This window comes from Strigops habroptila, chromosome 7, assembly GCF_004027225.2.
Source record: "Strigops habroptila isolate Jane chromosome 7, bStrHab1.2.pri, whole genome shotgun sequence".
Lineage (NCBI taxonomy): Eukaryota > Metazoa > Chordata > Aves > Psittaciformes > Psittacidae > Strigops > Strigops habroptila.
Window position 1 is genome coordinate 649,040 of NC_044283.2, and position 17,057 is coordinate 666,096.

Here is a 17,057-nt window from a genome sequence, read left to right on the forward strand (position 1 = left end):
GTCCCTGCCCATGGCAGTGGGTTGGGACTGGATGAGCTTTAAGGTCCCTTCACCCCAAACCATGCCATGATTCTATGCAACCACCCATTCACAGCTCAACACTTTGTGTCCTTTCAGGGTTCATTCAAGATCTACCCTCTCCCAGATGACCCGCGGGTGCCAATGCCACCGCGGCAGTTCCATCAGCTGCCGGCCAGGGGACCCCAGGAGTGTCTTGTCAGGGTCTACATCATCCGAGCCTTCGGCCTGCAGCCCAAGGACACCAATGGGAAGGTATCCTGCTGGGGAAGCTCTGTGGACCTCAGTGCTGGCTCATGGGGTGGGCTCTTTCAGCAGGTCAGCCCTCATTGGTTGAAACTTGCATGGATGGCTTAAGATTTAGAGACAATGGTGACAGTGAAAAGGAGGAAATCTTTCTGCTTCCATCTTAACATCTGGGAATCCCAGGAACCAACTCTTCCTTCATCCCGAAGGACTTTTCGTTAGGGCAAGTTAAACTAGCAAAATGAGGGGGGTTTGATTCATTTTGGTGTCAAAGGAGACAAAATTCCATCTTTCTCATGATTTTTGCAAAGTTTTGTCTGTCTGGAAGGAAAAATCAGGGCAAAAAAGAAAATTGTGTCAATTCAGAAAGAAAAATGTTCCTTTTGTATCACTTTGCAAAAAGAACTCTGGGAAAAATCCTGCTTAACTCCACTGGAAAATAGGGGAGAAGTTCAGAAAAGGTGTGGAAAAACACTGAGGTGTCTCCTGAAGCTCATCCCAGTCAAGGGGAGACAAAAAACAAGTCCTGGATGCCCCATTCATCCTCACACTGGAGACCTTCCCCATGCACTGCTTTTCCACCTTTTGGAGAGTATAACGCTCAGGGAGGACCTTATCGCTCTCTACAACTGCCTGACAGGAGGATGGAGCCAGGAGGGGGCTGGTCTCTGCTCCCAAGGAACAAGGGATGGGACAAGAGGAAACGGCCTCAAGCTGCCCCAGGGGAGGTTTAGATGGAGATGAGGAACAATTCCTTCCCCAGAGGGTGCTCAGGCATTGGAACAGGCTGCCCAGGGCAGGGCTGGAGGCACCGGCCCTGGAAGTGTTCACACCCCGTGTAGCCGAGGCCTCAGTGCCATGGGTCAGTGGTGGCCTCGGCAGTGCTGGGGAATGGTTGGACTTGATGATCTCAAAGGTCTTTTCCGACCTGGTTGATTCCATGATTCCATGACCCTTTGCTTCTTAAAAAGATCTGCAGGTGAAGGAACAGTGATGAGGAACTTGGCCTGGGTGGTTTCTGCAGGGAGCAAAACTGGCCACTGTCTTTGCCATCTGGGATGGTGGGTCCCTCTATGCGCTGGGCTCAAAGCTGAGTGACAGCTTTTAGGTGAAGTTGTTATTTCTCTTCTTCCCCTCGTGAAAATGCTGACACGAGTGGATTTCACAGCTTCTCAAGTTAATGCAGCTTTCCCAGAATAGGTTTAGTTGTGAGAGGGGAGCTTAAAAACTTACTAAACATGTAAAAGTATCTGATACAGGTTTTAGATGCACAATGAGGCTTTATGTGACACTGCTTCCATTAGTTTTCCATTAATTTCTTGCAGCCGCTTGGCAATAAATGGGTTTGAGCCACACTTTTGGAAACAAAATGGTTTTCCTTTGATATTTTAGTCCCCTGCATTTGTAAGTCTATTTTTGAGTAGACCTCACACTTGAATAAATGATGACCTCAATGGAACTCTAGATAAGTGAATCAGATGAAAAGGGGAACATCCTGAGGAACATCCTGAGCAAGCTCATCCATCAAAGAAGCTATAAATAGATGTTCTTTTCATGCTCGTTTGTTGCTTTTCCATCCCATTGACCTCAGATGAGCTTGGACTGTCATCCCACACTGCTAACTGGTCCTTTGGTCATCCTCAAAAGGGAAATGTAAAGCAGGTAGATCTTGCTGATGGTCACAGACTTGTAGTTAATGGTCAGAATGGTTCTATCATTGAAAGCAGGCATTAAGGGTGGAAGATGCTGCTTGCTGGGACAAGGAGAATGAGAGTTATTCCTTTGCCACCAATATTGCTGTGCAATGACTCTTACATTTGTTTTCATGCCCATCTTTAGTGTGATCCCTACGTGAAGATTTCAGTGGGGAAGAAATCCATAAATGACCAAGAAAATTACCTGCCCTGTACGCTGGAGCCTGTCTTTGGGAAGTAAGTTTGGATTCGCTTTGGTGTCCGTGTGATTCTTTATGTCATTTTGAGGGAATGGGGCTGGGCCAGCCAGAGCTTCCTGTTCCAACCTACATTCAAGGCCAGGCTGGATGGGCTCTGAGTGACCTGGCCTAGTTAAAGATGTCCCTGCTCATGGCAGGGAGTTGGAGCTGGATGAGCTTTAAGGTCCCTTCAACCCAAACCACTCTGTGATTCTGTGATCTGCAAGGATGGAGGAAAAGGGAGAAGGATGGTGATGGTGATACTGGTGAGACCTCAGAGGGCACTGTGCATTAGACAAGCCCTTCTCTCGTCTAATGCCAACTGGAGATGGCAGCTCTGCCTTTCCTATGGTGAATGCAGTGTTTGATCCCCATGTAGCATGAAGGAGCCCTGATATCCAGTGAGTCAGGGACCTAGTTCCCTGTCTCAGAGCCCACCACCAGACACTTCTGAGCTCAGCTGGGCTGGGAAGTCCTCCCTTGCCAAGCCTGGCTTGGGTCCAGAGCCCATCTGGACAATGTGCTGTACATCCTGCTCCAAGCAGGATGGAACCCCAAGGTCCTGGCTGCTCTTAAACTCCTGCTTCAGGAGCAGCTCCCAGGGCTACTGTCCATCTCCATCTCATTGCTTCCTGCTGATCTCAGTCCTCCTGCTCTCCTCATCGGTGGCATAATCGCTCACTTCCCCTCCTTAAGCTGCCCTGGGGTGGATGCTGGTGGTGGGAATGGGATGTGCTTCTCCTCAGCCTCTCAGCAGCAGGTAGGTGGGTTCCTGGTGGTGCTGGCTCAGACCTGGACCGTCCTCCTCACCCAGTTGTACCACCTTCCCCATCACCAACATCCATGAGCTCCAGCTTGGTCTGGATCAGGGTGTTGTGTTTTGGCAGGGTCCTGGTGCTTTGTCTCTTGCTGTCCTTTATCTGAGGAGGAAGAGGAAGGTTTGCTCTTCCTCTGGTTTGTGTCAGTGTGGGGACTGCGGTATAATGATGGCAGAGGAGACAGCACAGGAGGAAGGTGCTTAGGATCATGAGGAGAGCACAAGGAGGCTTTGAGGGTCAGTCTCTGACCACAGGCTTGGCCCAGGCAGGCTTGACTCTTGGTTTGGACATTTGCCTACAAGAAACCTGGAGAGGGGCTTTGGACAAGGGCCTGTAGGGACAGGCCAAGGGGAATGGCTTTAACCTGCCAGAGGGGAGATTGAGATGAGCTCTGAGGCAGAAGCTCTTCCCTGTGAGGGTGCTGAGGCGCTGGCACAGGGTGCCCAGAGAAGCTGTGGCTGCCCCATCCCTGGCAGTGTTCAAGGCCAGGTTGGACACAGGGGCTTGGAGCAACCTGCTCTAGTGGAAGGTGTCCCTGCCCGTGGCAGGGGCTTGGAACTGGAGGAGCTTTAACGTCCCTTCCAACCCAAACCATTCCATGATTCTATGATTTTTGCTTTAGGGAGGCTTTGCACTTCCTCACGCTAAGCCAGTACAACACAGCACTGGTACTACTGGACCAGTGTGACAGCGACGTGCAGTGGGTGCACACTGGGATGGGGTGTGGGTCTGCTTCCCATGGGGCTCTCAGCACCATGAACCTCCACCTCATGGATGTTTCTCATCTCCTGTTTGCAGGATGTTCGAGCTGAGCTGCACTCTGCCCCTGGAGAAGGACCTGAAGATCACACTCTACGACTACGACCTCCTCTCAAAGGATGAGAAGATCGGGGAGACCATCATAGACCTGGAGAACCGGTTCCTGTCAAAATATGGGGCACGCTGTGGCCTCCCCCAAACCTACTGCATGTGGGTACCTCTGTGGGCCTGGGCAGCGGGTCTCTGACACTGCAGCACTCTGTGGTGCTGAGATGGCCATGGGATCAGGGTCTCAGCCCAGGCATCTTCTGTCTCAGGGCTGTCCCAGGCGACCAAAGCAGTGCTGTACTTCACCTCATAATGTGTCTTGAAATAGATTCGTACCAGAGAGGCCCCACATTTGAGGATTTTCCCTTAGCCTTGGCTCTCCTCCAGAAGTCTGAAATGCTTCAAGTAACATAAATGTCCTTGGGGAGACCCTGTTACACTCCGATGCCTCTTGGGCACACCATGGTGAGGACACCCCCATGCACAGGGCCAGCTGGAAGGTGATGTGGTGGGTCTGGGGGGGCTATCAGGGCAACCCAGCCCTGCAAGGTGGGGTGAGTGTGGGTCATGCAGCTCCATTCACCAGTGAACACAGACCCAGGGTGAGCTGCTCCTTCATCACCACCCATTTTAGTGTATCACAGAATCCCAGAGTAGTTTGGGTTGAAGGGACCTTAAAGCTCCTCCAGTTCCAACCCCCTGCCTCGGGCAGGGACACCTTCCACTAGAGCAGGTTGCTCCAAGCCCTAGCACTGCTGCTGCCCCTTGTTGAGGCTGGAAGATGCTTCATCCCATGTTGAGCTGCTCTTTCCCTCCTGTTTGGTTTCAGCTCTGGACCCAACCAGTGGCGGGACCAGCTCCGTCCTTCCCAGTTGCTCCACCTCTTCTCCCTGCAGCACAACTACAAGGCTCCCACCTACAAGTCTGACCGGGTCATCTTCAGGGAGCAGGAATACGTCCTCTCTGAGCTGGGTAAGGTGATGGGGCTGCTTTGGGTTGAGTTGTTTGCCTTGAAGTAGGGCCACAAAGGTGACAAAAGGCAAAAGATAATGTTTTCAGATGAGGGTGTCCATCAGAGCTGGGAAGCACCAAATGGATGAGGGAAAGTGGAAGGAGGAATACCTGGTGCTCAGCCTCCATGTGTCAATAGGACTTTGGTCTTCCGGACAAGCTGGGATTAGATGTAGGGGGTTCTGCTTCAGCACAAACAGGGCCAAGCCCTATTCCACATTATGTTCAGGTGGTTTTCTTAGGTGGGTTTCACCAGATCAGGCTGTAAATGCTGTGAAACCTCCACAACAAAGCAAGATAGAAATAGAGGTCCAGCATCTGCAAGGATGGAAGAAAAGGCAGTGTTCAAGGCCAGGTTGGATGGGGCTTGGAGCAACCTGCTCTAGTGGAAGGTGTCCCTGCCCGTGGCAGGGGGTTGGGACTGGGTGAGCTTTAAGGTCCCTTCCAACCCAAACCATTCTACGAGATCCATGCAGGCTGGGAGCAGCAGGGTCCATCACAGCTGAGAGGCTCCATCCTGATGTTCCAGCTGCTGGAGGAGCACTTGTGTGTTTGCATCTCTGCGTTTTGGGGCTGGAGTCACTAGAGGGAGACAATATCATGCACAAGGTGCCCAGCCTCGAAGAGAGGGGACTGTGGGGGGGTGAGGTGAGCTCCAGCTGGAAACCCCAAATCAGCTTCTGCCAGCGAGGAGAGAACATCCTCCAGTGCCGGGAGGCACGTTCTGGTTCACACAGAACCCGCCTCCAATATCCAGGGCATCAGCTCGGGCCCATCTAACATCCCTGAGGCAGGAGTTGCCTTTAAGTGAGAACTCTGCTTTAAAGCATGGGAGGGGTGTTATGGTCCAAGGAGGAGGTGAACCCCTTGCACATGGCTCAGGAGCTGCAGTTTGATTTATTAAGGTGACTACCATATTGCAGATGCATTGAGGAAGACCCAAGGTGCAACCTGGGACTGATCCCACTCCCTGGGAATCAAGGCCTTGGGAATCAAATCCCTGGGCCTTGATTTTGATTTGAGCCTTGATTCCACCTGGGAATCAAGGCACAAAGTCATGGTTCTCCCCTAGGAGGAGGAGGATGGGGAAGCAACAGCTCCTCTACAGCCTGTTGCTATGGGAGAGGGGCTGCAAGGTGTGAAGGGGAGCGGGATACTCCCCCCTCTGCCAGCCCCTGCCTTTCACCTTTCTCTGCTTTCATGGCAATCAGTTCAAACCCAGAACAAAGCCTGATGCTTGACCTGGAGGAGATCTGGAAAGCAGCTGCTTCACAGAGCAACCTCAGATCTGAACCTGGCCATATAAAGTGGAGCCATTAAACACGAGAGCAGGGCTTTTACAAGCACTGCACCCGACCATTATTCCATAACCTCCACATTTGCTGTGTTCTGAGAGGGGCTTTTTCTTCTTCCTGTGCATAAACACACACACACAGAGCCAGGTTTCCACTGCCTGGGAAATAGCCCATATGTCTGAAGTTAACCACTTCAAGGTACTGCCAAGGAAGGAGCTGGGATATATCACCTGAACGCTGCCGAGCTGTAATAATGTTTATGGAGCACATTTCATTTCAGAGGTCCTCGAAGGTACACGGCCTTGAAATGCTGTGGTTGTCTTGGGGGGCATGTCCTCCACCAGCCCCAGCATGGCATGTGGGGTGGGGAGCAGGAGCAGGCTGTGACAAGGCTGAGTTGGCCATGATCCATACCTGGATGGATGTAAGGGATCCCAAATACTGGGGCAGAGGAGGCAGAAATATCCATTATTGATATGGTCCATCTATATAGGGGCTGGGGTTTGGTGTGGAGGGGGTGAGGAGGTGCAGATGGTTTCAGGTCTGCTCATGAATGGCTCAGTGTTTGCTGTGGCTGTTGTGTGCTGGCCTGTTTTGATGAAATACCACACATAGAATCCCAGACTGGTTTAGGTCAAAGGGACCTTAAAGCTCCTCCAGTTCCAACCCCCTGCCCCGGGCAGGGACACCTTCCACTAGAGCAGGTTGCTCCAAACCCCTGTGTCCAACCTGGCCTTGAACACTGCCAGGGATGGGGCAGCCTCTCACTGCTCCCACTGGGTATGACAGGACAAGGGGTGATGGGTTCAAACTGAAACAGGGGAAATTCAGGTTAGATCTTAGGCAGAAGCTCTTCCCTGTGAGGGTGCTGAGGCGCTGGCACAGGGTGCCCAGAGAAGCTGTGGCTGCCCCATCCCTGGCAGTGTTCAAGGCCAGGTTGGACACAGGGGCTTGGAGCAACCTGCTCTAGTGGAAGGTGTCCCTGCCCGTGGCAGGGGGTTGGAACTGGAGGAGCTTTAAGGTCCTTTCCAACCCAAACCATTCCACGATTCCATGATTTGAGGGGGACTTGCACGGGGGACTCATCCCATCGCATGGTTCTTTGCCCACATGTCCCGCTGCGTTGCCCAGTGCCCAGGAGGGTTTATGGTGATGCTGGATTTGCAGATGGAGGCTGGTGGGCTCCTGTTTGCTCCCATGGGGTGGGTGGCATCCAGCCCCTCGCACCCATGGCACGCTGTAACACTGCTCTATGCTCTGCGCAGAGGATGGCAAAGCCCCGAACCCTCACCTGGGGCCGGTGGAGGAGCGGCTCGCCCTGTACGTGCTGCGGAAACAAGGGCTGGTGCCAGAGCACGTGGAGACCAGGCCTCTCTACAGCCCTCTGCAGCCAGAGATCGAGCAGGTGGGTGCTATGATCTGTCCAGGACATGTCCAAGAGCATCATCTCTTGATCCAACACTAACCTGCCCCAGGGGATGGGCTTTTCCCATGGAAGGGTGTCAGCTTGTGGGACAGAGCACTGGCCATCACACATAGCTCCATGATTTGTTCAGGGTGTTGGGGAGGTCAGTTCCAGCCTCCTGGGCTTGTTTCCAGCAGCATTTGCTCACAATCTTTTATTTCTTCTTATTTTTGATGGGGGAAAATCCATTTGTGATATCAAAGCCTTAATGCAGAATTCCCCTATAGTGGTAATGACACCACGGGCTGCTTTGGCAAAGCAGCAGCATGATTTCTGCAGCATGAACCCGCCCTTGGAGGTGTAAAGTGTTAGTACTGTTGGAGACTGGCTGGTTCTGGATGGTTTTAAGCCAAATGAAAGCTAAATGGGCTTCCATCCAAAGCCAGTCAAAACCCAGGTTAGCCCAACCCCTTCTCTTTGATTAACAAGGACTTGCCTTTGGATCACAAACTGCTGATTCCTGAAGAGCAAAGCGATGAATTATCATGTGTCAAACACGTTCAGCTGCATTCAGAGGGAGTTTCAAGAGGCTGGCTCTGCAGCTGGGCTGATCCCAGCTCCACTGGTCTGCACCACTTCAGCCCTTTCCCTTCTGTGGTTCACTTTTAAGCAGATCACCTCCAGTGGTGGCACAGGAGAGCTGCCAGCAGAAGTAGGTGCACTGGCAACTCCTCTAACAGCTTCTCCTGCTCATTGACCCAGTGAAAATGATGATGGGAGGCAGGAAGTGGCTGCTCTCCACTGACAGTCTCCAGGACTCTTCTTCAGGGACTGTAGTGGTAGGACAAGGGGTGATGGGTTCAAACTGAAACAGAGGAGATTGAGATGAGCTCTGAGGCAGAAGCTCTTCCCTGTGAGGGTGCTGAGGCGCTGGCACAGGGTGCCCAGAGAAGCTGTGGCTGCCCCATCCCTGGCAGTGTCCAAGGCCAGCTTGGACAGAGCCTTGGGCAACCTGGTCTAGCATGGGGCATCCCTGCCCATGGGAGGGGGTTGGAACTAGATGATCTTCAGGAGCTTTCCAGCCCTGCTGCTGAAATAGAAGCTTTTCTTGCCAAAGGCAAGCAAAGCACAAACCTCTTTGTGGTGGGTGGTTGGCAAAGGGTGGCTTTTTTTGCCTCTTGTTCCTTCTTTCAACCCTTGAGACTGCACGATCAAATATTTTAATGGCGTTTTACGCTAAAGGAAACCACCTAAAAACATCCCCCTGAGATTTCAGCTGTGTTTCTGCTGCTCCCTCCCTTGGAAGGACTTTGGGAAAGTGGAATTATATTCCCCTCTCCTCATCTCATCCTCTAATCCCATGGTCAGAAAGCCATAAATCAGCGTTCCAGCTGCTGGCACCATGGGAAACAAGAGAGCTGTTGGCTTCTCCAACACCTCCCATGGACCTAGTCTTTAGTCTGTTTCTACACAAAGATAGTCAACCATGGAACGTAAAGCTGGAGCGCACCTTCAGCTTATCCAGACAACTGGGAAACCATGAACATGTACCCAGCTATCACTAAACTAAGTTCAATATAATATTTAATGACACTTTTCCATTAAGGAAACCTTAGTTTTCAACTAGGGAACAGTGGAGCACTTGGTATTTTCTCTCTTCACTATTAGGTCTTACTTACTAACCCAGTAGGAGGCTCATGAGGCTTCGGGTGTTTTTCTTTCCATACAGGGCAAGCTACAGATGTGGGTGGACCTGTTTCCCAAATCCCTGGGTCAGCCTGGCCCCCCATTCAACATCACACCACGCAAAGCCAAGAGGTAACGTGTTTCACATTTCTTACTCATTGTGGTGCTGGTTCCAGCACCTTCTGTTTGGGAGGGGAGAGGAGAGGGCTTGGAGATGTCAGATGGGGAGGGATTCACTCACCAAGATGAGAAACATCTCTGTGGGCTCATCTTCTGCGAAAGATAACTCATAGAATGGTTCGTGTTGGAAGGGACCCTAAAGCTCATCCAGTTCCAACCCCCTGCCACGGGCAGGTACACCTTCCACTAGAGCAGGTTGCTTCAAGCCCCATGTCTTAGCTCCTTCAGCTAAGTAGCTGAGTAGCACAACGAGGCTGTCTAGGTGGGCTCCAGACGAAGGTTTCCACCTTCTTATATCCAGGTTCTACTTGCGCTGCATCATCTGGAACACCAAGGACGTCATCCTCGATGACCTCAGCATCACTGGGGAGAAGATGAGTGACATCTACGTCAAAGGGTGAGCCACCCCTCTTCTGCATCCTCCGGGTACCATAGCCCAAAGGTGCCAGAGCAGCAGTGAAGGAGTTAACACGGCCCTTGCATCAACACTGCTGTGGTAGACATAGAATCATAGAATGGTTTGGGTTAGAAAGGACCTTAAGATCATCCAGTCTCAACCCCCTGCCACGGGCAGGGACACCTTCCACTAGAGCAGGTTGCTCCAAGCCCCTGTGTCCAACCTGGCCTTGAACACTGCCAGGGATGGGGCAGCCACAGCTTCTCTGGGCGCCCTGCCCAGCGCCTCAGCACCCGCACAGGGAAAAGCTTCTTCCTTATATCTAACCTGATCTTCCCCTGTTTAAGTTTAAACCCACCACCCCTTGCCCTACATGAACCCCCTGGGATGAAGGGGCCGTTTGCATCTCTCCACTATGGATCCAGCATCTTGGCAGACATCTCTCTGCTGGGCTCAACTGCTTCATGATGTTGAGTGTTTCTTTGCGTCTCTAGGAGGCTCACATGATGATATTCACATTTAGAGAGATAGGATGTGGGGACGCAGTATAACCATGGGAAAGAGGAGCACGTAGTCTGCATCTCCAGTGCCAGCTCCTTCCCACCTCCTCTCCCAGAACAGCCATGGCCTCGTTCCATATGCAGAGGTTGGCTGGTTTGCATAGCTCCTTTCATTGGAATTCCCTTTTATTCCTTGAAACACACAAAAATGTGGCAACCAGCAGTACCTCGTCTGGCACATTCCCTTCTCTGCAGCCTCCATTTGTGTTTTATCTTGTGTAAAATGCTGCAATCCCAGCCAAGGGAATTACTGATTTTGTGCGTTCCTTGGATTTATGGACAGGAAGAGGTAGGATTTTGAAACAGACTGTAAATCCCTCTTTTACAATCCCAATTTTCCTCCTGTAAATCCAGCATGCGCACTGCTTACCTGCTATTCCCATCAAGTGCCTTGTTATCAGCTCCAGCTCAGCTGCACTTCAGGCACTGAAATAGTGCTTGCAGGCTGTTATGGGGAAAGCAAGAGCATCCAGCGCTTGCTAATGTCCTTCTCCTGGCTCTCAGCATCCCCAATGACCAACCAAACCTCACAGTGCTGGAAATGAGTTAAAGACCTTGCTCAACTTCCTCACCTTCCCACCAAATGGCTGCATCATCAGCATCCCTAGATAAGGCTTCAATAATCCTATCGGGAAGGAGGAAACAGCCCTTCTTGTGCTCAAGCATCTGCCCTACAGACAGGGGATCCAGTGGGCAAAGTGACCTTCACCACCATGGTGTGGTGCTGCTTTGGTGGGGACCACTTCTTCCATCCACTGCTGCCTCCTGAGCAGGGGCTGGAGCCTGCTCTAGGGTGAACTCAATAGATAAGGAGCTTTTACCTTTGGCTGTCCTTCAGAAGTGCTTCTCTGAGGCTATTGCCAGATTATTCTCACTTCACCCATTAGGCAATGCCAGGGCTGGAACCTCTTGGACATTATCTTCTACCTCATATGTGAATTATCATTGAATCAGGCAGGTAAATGAAATAGGAGCTTTTCTATTAAGCCTGAGGCAGAACTCAGTTACAGAATCATAGAATCCCAGGCTGGTTTGGGTTGGAAGGGTCCTTAATGCTCCTCTAGTTACAAGCCCCTGCCCTGGGCAGCAACACCTTCCACTAGAGCAGGTTGCTCCAAGCCCCTGTGTCCAACCTGGCCTTGAACACTGCCAGGGATGGGGCAGCCACAGCTTCTCTGGGCACCCTGTGCCAGCGCCTCAGCACCCTCACAGGGAAGAGCTTCTGCCTCAGAGCTCATCTCAATCTCCCCTCTGGCAGGTTAAAGCCATTCCCCTTGGCCTGTCCCTCCATCCCTTGTCCAAAGCCCCTCTCCAGGTTTCCTGGAGCCCCTTTAGGCACTGGAGCTGCTCTAAGGTCTCCCCTTCAGGAGCCTTCTCTTCTCCAGGCTGCCCCAGCCCAGCTCTCTCAGCCTGGCTCCAGAGCAAGTCTCCAGAGCCCCCTTCCAACCAACCAGGACTACTAAGATCCATCTGGTACTATGGGGCATCTTTAAAAGTCACCTGCATCCCCTTTTGGGTTCCTAAATAAAACCCAGGTCCTCCAGAACCTTACAATGTGCTGAGCAGAGAGGGAGGTGTGCGAGTCTTGAGAACAAAGTCACCTCTTAGATTCAAGAACCTAATGTTGCCTTTGGATACTGCAGACAGCTTAAGCCACATGGATTGGAAAAGTACTGGATGAAGTGATGGGTAAAAGTCCATCCAGTTCTGTTAAGTACCAAAACATTTTCTATAGTTCTGGAAATGTCTGAGCTGTGAATTATTGGAGGCTGGAGAGGTGTTCTGGGATGTGTTCGCCCTAATCTCACATATCATCTGCTGATGGTCCTGCTCAGAGGCAGGATGCTGGGCAAGATGGGCCTTTGCTTGGTCACCATGGTCATTCCTATGTTATGCTTTTGATTCTGGGGCACTGTGACTTGAATACTTTTGATTTCTGGCATCTCCTTCCTGTGGTGGGGAGGGTGCAGCAAATTCTGCAGTGAAAACTCAACACATGCCAGAGGTCTCCAAATGTGCTGGAGCAGGTCCAGAGAAGGGCAATGGAGCTGGTGCAGGCCCTGGAGCACAAGTGTGTTGAGGAACGGCTGAGGGACCTGGGGGGTTTAGTCTGGAGAAGAGAAGGCTCAGGGGGGACCTTATCGCTCTCTGCAACTGCCTGACAGGAGGATGGAGCCAGGAGGGGGCTGGTCTCTGCTCCCAAGGAACAAGGGATGGGACAAGAGGAAACGGCCTCAAGCTGCCCCAGGGCAGGTTTAGATGGAGCTGAGGAACAATTCCTTCCCCAGAGGGTGCTCAGGCATTGGAACAGGCTGCCCAGGGCAGGGCTGGAGTCACCGTCCCTGCAAGTGTTCACACCCCGTGTAGCCGAGGCCTCAGTGCCATGGGTCAGTGGTGGCCTTGGCAGTGCTGGGGAATGGTTGGACTTGATGATCTTGAAGGTCTTTTCTGACCTGGTTGATTCCATGAGTCTAAATCAAACCACGTCTTTGTCCCTGTGTTTGCTGCAAGGAGAGGGCGCTCACACCGCATCCTCCAGGGGTTCTTGCTAGGCTTGGAAGGGTGTGGGTGAACACAGCCCTCCCATTCACATCCTAACACATCAAATCACACAATCCAGCAGCAATTTGAGGATTAGTGTAACCTCCTCACACAATTCCCACTGCCACCAAGTCTGTGCAGCATATGTGCATGGGATGCGTCCCGTTAGGATGAACTTAAGTACACCTCCCTTCCCTGCCTCCCATGACACATTTGCTCCTCTGAAGCACTGGAGAAGAGGGAATCATTTGTAGAGCTGGGAAAAACCCCTTTGTTTTCAATCTAAGTGGCAAACAATCAAACAAGATAATGGTTTTCAGTAGAGTTTCTCTCTGAATCTCCTGGCTTGCCTCCAGAAAGGCTCTAAATACACAAAGGGATGTGTTCTGGTGTTTAGTTGTGTTGATTGCTGAAGACTGAAACATCTTGGACAGGGGAATGGGGCAGAATGAAATGCTGGCAGTTGCAAAACTCACAGCTGGAATAAAGGAGTTGTTATGGAAAGGTCTCAGTTTGCCCCTGGAATGGTTGTGGAGTGACCACAGCAAGTTCCTATAGACCAGGAAGGAAGCTGTGCTGTGAGATGTCTCCAGTGGGAGCAGATGGGGACCTCCATAGCCACATCAGGGTCTGGCCACTCTGGGATGTTCCTGGGGAAGAACTTCTTGGCCATTTAGGACTTTCAAATAACAGTCTTTGGGAAATCAGCAGAGAATAGAAGGGGAAAATGGCCCTTCGGTCCTTTAGCGTGGTTGCCTCTTCAACAGGGCTGGCTTTAGGGGTAACTACAAGGTCAGTTTGTTGGGTGGGTGCAAAGGGGACAGGAGCTCCCACCAAGGCAGGTTAGAAGATGATGTGGGCTTATGGATGGTAAGTGACAACTTTGAGCAGTTAAGGCACTGCTGAGTCTTTAAAACATCCATAAAACTCAGGGGAGAAGAAGACATTGTAGAGCTTCTGAGGCTGCTACCACCAGCACTGGTTCACCTCCCAACACTGCAGGGACTGTTGCATCCCCTCTCATCTCCTATGGGCTCCAGGTTACCCCTGCAGATATCAGCAACAGGGATGAGAGACATTTCATTGCCTGCTCATGGCCTCTGTGATGTTGAGTGAGCTCCAAACCCCTTGGTGTAGTCCTAGTTCTTCATGCAACGTGTTTGCACTTTGCAGATGGCTGGTTGGCCACGAGGAGAACAAGCAGAAGACAGATGTGCACTACAGGTCAATGGGAGGAGAGGGCAACTTCAACTGGAGATTCATCTTCCCCTTTGACTATCTCCCTGCTGAGCAAATGTGCTACATTGCAAAAAAGGTGAGTGTCCATGGAGAGATGTTTCTACCTTCTCATAGAAACCCTGGAATGAAATGTGCTGCATGATCCAAGACCTGCACAACTATCAGAGCTGTGCAAGGCTCAGCATTCCAGTTGTGTTGTTTGAAACACAAAGTTGTGGATTGATGGGGAAATGGGTTTTAAAAGTCCACATTTTGAATGCAACATTTGTGGGGTTAGAATTAGAGGTGGCTTTGGGTAAAGAGACTGGAGACTGACCCTGCAATGAAAGACTCCTCTGGGCTGGAGGCAGCTGAATGTTGGTGCATGGGACTTCCAATATGCCAACTCGACAACAGGGTTACTCCAAAAGTGGAGATGGCATCTCCATGGGGATGGTTGGGTGTGCACCTCTGGTCTCCAGCATGGCATAATGGTAATCGTGCTGTACAATAGCTTCATAAAAGGGCTAAAGAGGGGAGAAAGGAAGGAGCTGCCTCCAAGTGCCTAGATGAGGGACATGCAGGAGTGTGCCATTGATGCAGAGATGTGAAGAAAAGCTTTAGTTTGGGATTCAGGGTGAAGGTGTCCTTGGTTTAAAAGAGAGCTGTGTGCTTGGTTGGGGAGTTAAAAGTGGGTGTGATATTGGCTCCCTCATTCCTACATCTATAGGATGGCTACAAAAGCTGGCTATTGCTTCTGGTGTCCTCAAATAAGTTAGTGCATGTGGTGATCAAATGTGGACTGGGAGATGCACGGAGGGAAGGAAACAGGGATGGAGGTGGGGTACATCCATGGAATAATGCTGGTGAAAACTGGACTGGTTCTTACGGAATGCTTTAGGGGAGGGAGATCTTGTCACTTAGATTTCCTGCTCATCACCTGGAGATTAAGAGGAGTATCATTGGGTCTGTGTGCACAGCAGGGACAGTCTGCTCCCTGCAAGCTAAAACCCCTTCAGCCACCCAACCCCAAGTCTTCATCCCTTCTCCCTGCCTTGCTGCTGTGAACATGACCATGAACATTCAATGTTCATTGAATACGGGGTGCCCAAAGACACCTCATTGCATTGGGACCATCTGCAGCCACATCTGGGCCCCCCATCCCAATTGTTTCATGGGGCCAGAAAAGTCCCAGCATGGCCTGGGTTGGAGCTGGGGTATATGCAGGGAAGATGCTGAGCAAATTCCCCATCCCCTGAGCCAGACGATCTCTGCTAGCTTCAAACTGACTGGCTGGGTAGTTAAAGTGATGGACAGGATCCGAGCTGGGCCCATTTCACGCTTCATGTTAAACAAATCAAAAGTACAGTGTGTACTACATTCAATTATCCCCCTTTGAAAAAGCAGAGACCCCCCTATAAACTGCTTAGGAAAATCCATCCCACTGTGCTGATATTGCTTCTCCTCCGACCACATGTCTGCCAACACTGTATCAGAAAATAAACAGCTTGTAAAAGCTCTCTGTAAAGGCAAAACTAATGAATGGGAAAGCCATGCTCTGTGTTTGTGGGACACATTCCTTGCTGGCAATATTTGATCTCGCCATGTGCTGTTTGAACTCCAGGTTCATTACTGCTGCTGTAAAAGCCCATGCGCCCGACTTAAAACGCGAGTGAGGAAAAGTGGGGCTTAAATCAAAACGCTCCGAAGGCAAAGGCTGAGCTGCTAAAAGCCACCTGCACCCAGTGGAGTTCCCTGCAGCAGCTTCCATTTGCTCTCCTTTGTTTGCTCCACTCACCTCCTCGCAACCGGGAGCTCCCTTTAGCACTGCAGGAACGGGTCACCCCAACCCAGACTGCAGATACTCTCCCAGAAGAGTGAGGATGCCCCTGGTTTAGATGAGCTCTTAGGCAGAAGTTCTTCCCTGTGAGGGTGCTGAGGCGCTGGCACAGGGTGCCCAGAGACGCTGTGGCTGCCCCATCCCTGGCAGTGTTCAAGGCCAGGTTGGACACAGGGGCTTGGAGCAACCTGCTCTACTGGAAGGTGTCCCTGCCCGGGGCAGGGGTTGGGACTGGAGGAGCTTGAAGGTCTCTTCTACCCAAACCATTCTATGATGATTCTATGATTCTTTAACACTCCCTCTCAGCATTTATTCCTCCTTCTGTTCTCACTTCTTCTTGTGCCATCTTTGTCTCGCAGCCATGGCCAAATCAAGCCATGTCATTTATGTGGCCACAGCACCCTTGCAGCTTGCCAAGTCCTGCAAGAACACAGTTCTCAGATTGCAAATCACAGTCATTCTGGTGGCAGGGTCAATCCACGTTGCCTGTTGGAGTGCTCTTATTTCACAGGGGGATCTGGGGTATGTCATGGTTTGCATGACATTGTATGTTGACTTAAGTAGGGGAGGAACAGGCAGGTCCAGGTCCCAGATGAGTGCAATACTCTGCTGCCAACCAGCAGAGAGAAGAGCAGGGTTTAAACTTGAGACCCCCAGGTCTAAGCCTGGCATGTCTTGACTTGCAGACAGCGTTATCAGATGGTCATGGTCCAACCAGGGTCCACCAAGAGCAATGCCAAGACAGGCTGGATGTGGATCACGTTTCGCTGGGCACTCAGTCCAAGAGGTGCTCAGCTCTCGTGTCTCATGGGTGCTGTGGTGGTGGAAAATGCATGAAATTGCATTTGGAATGTTCAGCTTCAAGTGCCAGTTGCAGCAGTAGCTGGATGGAGCTGCCAAAGCCCCATTCTAGCTGTCCTGTGGGGCAGAAAAAGCCTAACACTGGATGTCTGAGCAAATGCCATCTGCAGAAATGAACATTCAGGGTAGAATTTCAAGAGCATCTCAATAGACAAGTTAAAAACTAGTGGTGCTTGAGCAGACCTGGCAAGAAACCACGAGGTTGGAGCTTCCAAGACCTGGCCGGGTTGTTTATGTGATA

General features: G+C 51.3%; 1 protein-coding gene across 10 annotated transcripts in view; it reads left to right on the forward strand.

Annotated features, from left to right (window-relative positions):
• The window catches only part of DYSF (dysferlin), an 88,547-nt gene that overhangs the window by 54,740 nt on the left and 16,750 nt on the right, over positions 1-17,057 (forward strand). For all 10 annotated transcript variants that reach the window (XM_030492314.1, XM_030492317.1, XM_030492322.1 and 7 more), the window contains 8 exons: positions 118-273; positions 2,104-2,195; positions 3,814-3,984; positions 4,652-4,794; positions 7,394-7,533; positions 9,263-9,351; positions 9,701-9,796; positions 14,071-14,212. In XM_030492314.1, coding sequence (XP_030348174.1) covers positions 118-273; positions 2,104-2,195; positions 3,814-3,984; positions 4,652-4,794; positions 7,394-7,533; positions 9,263-9,351; positions 9,701-9,796; positions 14,071-14,212 — 1,029 coding nt within the window. The remainder of the gene's footprint in view (positions 1-117; positions 274-2,103; positions 2,196-3,813; positions 3,985-4,651; positions 4,795-7,393; positions 7,534-9,262; positions 9,352-9,700; positions 9,797-14,070; positions 14,213-17,057) is intronic.